Below are 6,411 nucleotides of genomic sequence, written 5' to 3' on the forward strand. Positions count from 1 at the left end.
CCTGCTGCTCTTTGATGCCGTAAGGCTGGGGGGAGAGCCAGGGCCCCTGCCAGTGTCCTGGGCTGGGGGGCTGCGTTGCGCCAGTGCCCTCTCTGCCCTCGGCTGCTCCGTGTTGTGCTCGGCCCCTGCAGCGCCGGCAGGAGGGCTGGGCGCGAGGGAGACCGTGGGCTTGGAGCAGCCAGCACTGAGGTGCCCCCTCTTCCTTCCCAACAGGACGCTGTCCAGGTGCGAGTGCTCTCCACGCGGCTCTTCAGAGATGTGCTGGCAATTATGCTGGGCACCAAAGACCAGCAGCTGCAGAAGCAAGTGCGCAGCAGCCTGCTGCCACTGCTCTTCCACATGGAGGACGAGAGCTGCAGCGTGCGCCAGGTATGGCTTTCTAACCAGGGCCCTAGAAGGCTCGAAGCAGGGAATGAGAAGCTGGGCAGGGGCCTTTCCCAGACCTGCTTTCCCCGGTCCCACAGGGCTCCGCCGCAGTCCGTGGCCACAAATGTCTAAGCCCTGGAGCGCCTAGGGGCTTCGCAGCTAGCCCTGCAGGTGTGCGAGGCCAGGCTTTGCCCCCCAATTCCTGTTGCCGCCGTGCCCTGCCCCAGCAGGGGCCTGGAGATGTCTGGCCTGGGGCATGCCCCAGCTGCCTAAGGCAAGAGCACTGCAGGAGGAGACACCCTGCTCCCCACGTTCAGCGTGTGCCCCCAGTGCCCTTGGCCTGCGCAGAGGGAGGCAGCACCTGCAAGGAGTTTGGGGAGCCAACTTGTTCCCCAGCCCACGAGCCTGGGGAGGGGAGAGCCCCAGGGAGGGAGGTGCGGTGAGGGCAGGGGCCGGGCCCTGCATCCCGGCTACCCAGCTCTGGGGCGGGGGCACAAGTCTGGGCAAGGGCGCAGGCCGGGCAGCCGAGCACCCGCAGGGGCAATGCCTGTGGCAGGTAGTTGTGGCCGAGTCCTGCCTGGGCGTCTCTGCAACTGCAGCCCTTCAGCCTCCTCCTGGCCTTGGCTACAGCTCAGCAGCTCTTGGGGCTCTCTGTTGTGCTGCCGCAGCAGGACGAGGTGCCTGAGGTGGTGGGTGCCCCATGTCTCTGCCCAGGGTATTGAACCCCGTGGCAGAGTCGGTGCCCAGCTGCTGCCTCTTCCCATGGTGGGCCAGGCAAGGCCCTGAGACTTGCCAAGAGCAGGGGGACGCAGGGTCTTGTCCCCTGGGCTGCGGTGGCATCTCCCCGTCTCTGCTGCTGTGCAGGCCTCTCGGGAAGCCCTCCTTCGCGCTGCCAACTTCCTCAAGTGGAAGCAGCTCAGGCAGCTGGTTGAGACAGCGCAGACGTGGAGGATCGGCGAGTGCCTGGTAAGGATGGCCCCAAAGCCCCCAGAGCCAGCCTGCGCAAGGCCTGTCCCCCTCCATGCCCAGTGTGTGGGGCAGGCAGCTGTGCCCCTGGCCCTGGCTGGCACCCAAAGCCGCCAGGCTGGAGCAGCACTCACGCTGCCCTTCTCCAAGCACGCTGCCCTGGCGAGCTCTTCTCCAGGCTCCTCTGCCCTCGCTGCCCCCTGGGATGCTAAAGCAGCCCCTGGCCCAGCTGGGCCTTGGCAGCAGGAGGGCACCTCAGCATGCCTGGGGAGCAGCCTGCCTTCTGCTCCCTCCGAAGCTCGGCACTGCCCAGCTCGTGTGTGGGAGCCATGAGCGTCCTGGCAGGGCAAGGCCGGTCCTGGGTGCAGGGACTGCCTGGCTGGGTGAGGGAGGGGTGTGCCAAGCCCGTGCCCTTGTGCTCTCCCCAGCTGGTGAGGGCCAGAAGAGCAGAAGAGTACCTGCACCAGAGCCTGACATACTTGGAGAGCCCACAGGAGTCCTTGCGAGAGGCAGCCGTGAGGTTCACTGGTGAGCCCCAACCGCTGGTGTCCCTCTCTGTCCCCGGACACCTCGGCCTCAGCCCCCCCGGCTGCTGCGCTGGCAGCAAGGACCAGCCTTGCAGCTGTGTCTGCTGGAGCCCCGAGCGCCCGATGCAGGGCCTGGGTGCCCAGGGGCTGGTGTCACCCTCTGCCATCTCTGCCCACACATGAGGGGCTGCTGGGAGCCTCCTGCTGTGCCCTCACAGCAAGACCCTTGGGTGGCACGCAGTGCGGAGCGCCCTGGCGTCAGCGCTGCAAAAGGGAGGAGGGAGCGTGGCCAGGCTGGCAGGGCCTGGAGGCAGCTGTGCTGCTGGGGGTGGGCTGGGGAGCCGGATTTGTGAGCGGCTGTGTGTGTGTGCCTAGGGCTTGTCGGGCAGCACCTGAGGGGCCGGAGCAAGGAGAAGCTGGAGGACATCTGCACGGGTGAGCGAGGGCAGCAGGGTGTCAGGCAGGGCTGGTGGGAGGCAGACAGATGCTGGGCAGGGAGCTGCCACTCCTGCCCCAGGCGAGGAGGGCTCTGCTCCCCGTGCAGAGCAGGGCCGCTGTGGGTAGAGTAGAGAGAAGATTTCAGGAGCCTTTGGGACGGTCCTGGCCAGCAACTCCCACCTCGTCCCTTTCTTGCTCCTGCTGCCTCCTGGCTGTGGAAAGAGCTGGGTGGGACTGGCTGCGTCAGCAGGGGATGCCTGGCATCTGTGCAGACAGGGCGCCTTGATCTCTGCTCTGCTCCTTTCTCTCTCAGCCCTGCAAGGCTTGCAGGAGGACAGCAGCCCGTCCGTCTGTTGCCTGGCGACGCAAACCATCCTGCTCCTGAGAGCTCCAGGGAAGATGACTCCCTCCCCAGGCACCACAGAAGGCCTGTGCTACCGCCTGAGGAGAGCGTGGGAGCGGTGGCACTGTCCTCTGCGCGGTGACTGTGTCTGCTGCTGGAGCTCGGCTGCCTCCTGATGCCAGGCTGCTCTGCCCGCAGCGGCCACCTGAGTGTGCGGGGAAGTCGGGGGGTTCCTGGCCTCTCTCCCTGCCCGCAGGACAGCTCCGGCCCTCAGGCCCAGCCCGTCCCAGGCTTGTGCTGCCAGTCCCCCCTCTGCTGGGCTTTCCCCAAAGAAGCAGCCCTGTCTCTTCACCACGGCTCAGTGTCTTTTCTTTGGGCAAAGGAAGTGGTGGAAAAGTCAGGTGCTGAAGGAATCGGGGTCACCCTGGGAGGGGGAGGGCACACACGCTCTCCAGCAGTCTGGGGCAGCCACAACATACCCCCCTTCCCAGCAGCCAGAGAAGCACCCCGTTTCCCCTGACAGCAGGGTCAGGAATGGCAGCAGTCTTGACAGGGTTCTGCCCTGCAAAGCCATGACCTCTTCTGCATGAGGAAGGGCCCGGAGCTGGCCCGGAGCTGGCGCTGGCTTCCCCTGGTGTGGCTGAGCCCAGGAGTTAGCAGGCTGCTGGGATGCTCTGGTAGGCCCCGCAGGATTTGCCCATGCAGGCACCAGCGCAGCAGGGCCCAGAGCTCAGCACACGTATTAGAGGCTCCAGCCATCCAGAGATGGCAGGGGCCACTGCGAGCACTGCCGTCCATGTGCTTTGCGAGGCGGCTGCGCTGGGAGAGCAGGGGGGGCCATGTGCCTTCCCGCCTGCAAAGTCACGCTGCGGGCTCTTGGCTCTTTGGCTGCAGAAGGTCCCCGCTGCCTGCTCTCCCCAGCCCGTGGCCCTGGGCCCTGAACTCCGAGCAGGGCCGCAGCCCCCGGGAGCCCCTGAGCACCACTTGGGGGGCCAGAAGCAGCAGCAGCCAGAGTGGCTGGTGTCCGCCATCAGCAAGCGGCTGCCCCCCTGTGAGCACTGCCACTCGGGGGGCGCAGGTGGCTGAGCAGTAAGAGCTGCTCTGGGAAGAGTAAAGCCCGCAGGGAAACGTCGGCGTGGAGACTGTGAGACCTGACAGCACCAGATCAGACTCGGGGTCACACCTGACAGTGTCTGGGGCAGCCGGCAGTTTCTCACAGGGCCAAAACCAAACCTGGCCAAACTGACTGGGGCAAAGCACAGTTTGTGTCACAAGGCTGATTCACGGCAGCCTGCAGCCCTTGATATTTGTCCAGCCACAGCACGTAACTGCTTGAATGCCGCACTCAGAAGCAAAAACGCCAGAAACGTGGTCCAAAAGCAAACGCCTTATCTAGCCCTGGTGACTATTTACTGGCAACAAGCCAGTTATTGCTGCAGGAGGTTTAGCATTATGCCTTCGAAGCGAGCTGAAGTTTCAGCGCAAGCAGCTGTACAGACTCACAGCCACAACACGAGGCAACGAGAGGGGGCCCTAAAGAGTTACGGTGACGTTGGCCTCCCGTGCACCAAGATGCCCAGTAGCTCCCCTCATTGCAAAGCACAGCATAGTCTGCTGGGATCTCCCTTCCGGCAAGAAACTGAAAGCTACGACAAAGCTGGGGTGCCGCAGCCCTCATCCCTGGACGCTGCTCTCTTCCCCCATCTCCCGGCCCAATGCAAAAGCCATCTGTGGCCAGGGGAAGGATGTCATTTGCAAAGAGCTGCCAGAAGCAGCTGCTCTCCTGGCCTGCCTCTCCTCTCTACAAAGCCCCCAAACAGGCAGCCAAGTTAATCTGCTACAGCCGCAAACGTTGCCACCAAGTGGCCTGGCGAGCCCAGGGAGCCGCGGTGTCCGTGTCCCGGTGCAGGTGCCCAGCCCAGGGCTGCCTGTGTGCGTGGCCGCAGGCGTGCGGTGGGGCAGAGGGCTCGGCTGGCTCCTCTCCTCTCGCTGCCAGCCCTGTAGCTCTGCCTGCTCTCCAGAGAGGAGGCGGAAGCCCTGCAGTATGTGGGCGCCTTCTTCATATGCCGAGGGGAGGTGAGTGTCGCCATTTCCCTCGGGGCTGTGCCCGCCTCTGCCGGTGGGTCCCTCGGGGTCCCTCGGGCTGCGCCACGCTCAGAAGCCCCCGGAGGGCTGCTGGCTGTGGAGGGCTGCTCCCGTGCAGGCGCCCCACTGTCGCTGCAGGCCCTGCAGTGCTCTGGTCCTGCTGGCCCTGCCCCTGGCCCTCTCACGCGCTCTCTTTGTCCCCCTGCTGCTGGTATGAGGAAGGGGCCGAGAAGCTGTGGTTTCTGGCCTGCGTCTGCACCCTCTGCGCAGCAGCCAGCTCCAATGCCTTGTTACGGGAGGAGCTTTTGCTCTGCAAATGGGAACTGGCGGAGTCGCTGGAGATGAGGGGAGAGGGGACCGCCAGCAGGCCTGGTGGAGGGGGCACTGGCCCAGCGATGAGGGCAGGATGGGCAGCGGGTATCTTGTGAGGTATCTGCGGAGTGACTGCTGGGTGATGTGAGGGCCGGTGCTCAGAGGCCTCATCCTGTTGTGCGACACAGCAGGCACGGTGAGGAGGAGGCAGCTTGCTGAACCTGTACCAGCAGTGTGTGGCTGGGCAGGGGATGCTGGGTAACATGGCACTTTGGAGGGCGCCTGGTAAGGTGGGCAGGGCCTGGGGGGAGCTGGGCTGCTTGGGGTGGGCTGGGGAGCAAGATCTGTGAGGGGCTGTGTGTGTGCCTAGGGCTCATCAGGCAGCACATGAAGCACTAGGGCGAGGAGAAGCTGGAGGACATCTGCAAGGGTGAGCGAGGGCAGCAGCCTATCAGCTGGGCTGGTGGGGAAGAAGTGGGGAAGACCCCACCCTGTCATTGCCAGCACATGGGCCAAACACCCTCAGGTGCCCTGGGGACAGCCTGCCTGGGCAGGTGCAGCTGCAATAGCTATGAAGTGCTCTGCCAGCAAACTGGATGAATGTTATGGAAATTAGGCTTGTCGGCCACCATAACGGGGCCCGACCCTAGGTTCCCGCAGAAAATTTCACAGCCAAATCAAAACAAATTAAATAATTAAATTTTAATGACGCACGTGCAGTAATTACAGCTCGAGGTGGGTGCCTCAAATCCTGGGCAATTATAGTTTTTTCAACTTACATTTCCCACCCCTCACGTGGTAGTTAGACCAATAGTAATTTTTTGGTCTGGGGTCTCCTGCTCCTCATTGGCTCTCATCGTCATTCTGAGGCAAGCTGTCTTTCTCCTTATTTTTGTTTTTTTGCGGTCTCTGATGACGGTTGTACCTCTGTTTTTGTTGGGTCTTACTGTTGTGCCTTAAGGTCCTGAGGAGGAGGCGATTCCAAACCACAACAATCAACACTGCCCCAGCAGCGAGCCAAGGCCCCGTCCCCCAAGGTCCCAACGCCCTGCACCGGTCCCACTCCAAAGCCTTGACACCCTCCCCCTCGGAGTGCGAGACGCATTCCTGCAGACACCCTCCCTTTCCCAGTGTGAGACGCAGGAACGCGGACTGCCTGCAACCTCCCCACCCTCCCAGCTTGAACCAGCTCCGAGGCCCTTTTCTTACTGGACTAAGGAAAAGTTCATTATTTTATCTAAGTGCGGCCCAAGGCCCCAGCAAATTCAGCCACCCATGCCAAGCAAGTTCCATACAAGTTGCGCTAAGCGGCTACCTCTAGACAGTTTCAGTGCGCTATTCTTTAACAATGAAGTCTCTCCTCCAGGTGCTAAT

General features: G+C 63.2%; 1 protein-coding gene across 2 annotated transcripts; it reads left to right on the top strand.

The window, feature by feature from the left end:
• The first annotated feature begins 269 nt into the window (after positions 1-269).
• LOC135328897 (maestro heat-like repeat-containing protein family member 7) lies at positions 270-2,991 on the top strand. Of its 2 annotated transcripts, XM_064515406.1 has the most exons (5): positions 270-369; positions 1,231-1,332; positions 1,761-1,860; positions 2,235-2,294; positions 2,611-2,991. In XM_064515406.1, the coding sequence occupies exons 1-5, from the start codon at positions 271-273 to the stop codon at positions 2,814-2,816; spliced, it is 567 nt and encodes a 188-aa protein (XP_064371476.1). In that variant the 5' UTR covers position 270; the 3' UTR covers positions 2,817-2,991. The 2 variants fall into 2 exon arrangements, with proteins under 2 accessions (XP_064371476.1, XP_064371477.1); XM_064515407.1 differs by lacking the exon at positions 2,235-2,294.
• The last annotated feature ends 3,420 nt before the right edge of the window (positions 2,992-6,411 follow it).

This window comes from Dromaius novaehollandiae, chromosome 7 (assembly GCF_036370855.1).
Source record: "Dromaius novaehollandiae isolate bDroNov1 chromosome 7, bDroNov1.hap1, whole genome shotgun sequence".
In the NCBI taxonomy this organism is placed as follows: Eukaryota; Metazoa; Chordata; class Aves; order Casuariiformes; family Dromaiidae; genus Dromaius; species Dromaius novaehollandiae.

Excerpts from the sequence above, each read along its gene's own strand:
- LOC135328897 (XM_064515406.1), top strand. The coding sequence starts at position 271 with ATGCTGGGCACCAAAGACCAGCAGCTGCAGAAGCAAGTGCGCAGCAGC. Across the intron at positions 370-1,230 it reads AGAGCTGCAGCGTGCGCCAG|GCCTCTCGGGAAGCCCTCCT; the intron begins GTATGGCTTTCT and ends GCTGCTGTGCAG. Across the intron at positions 1,333-1,760 it reads GGAGGATCGGCGAGTGCCTG|CTGGTGAGGGCCAGAAGAGC; the intron begins GTAAGGATGGCC and ends TGCTCTCCCCAG.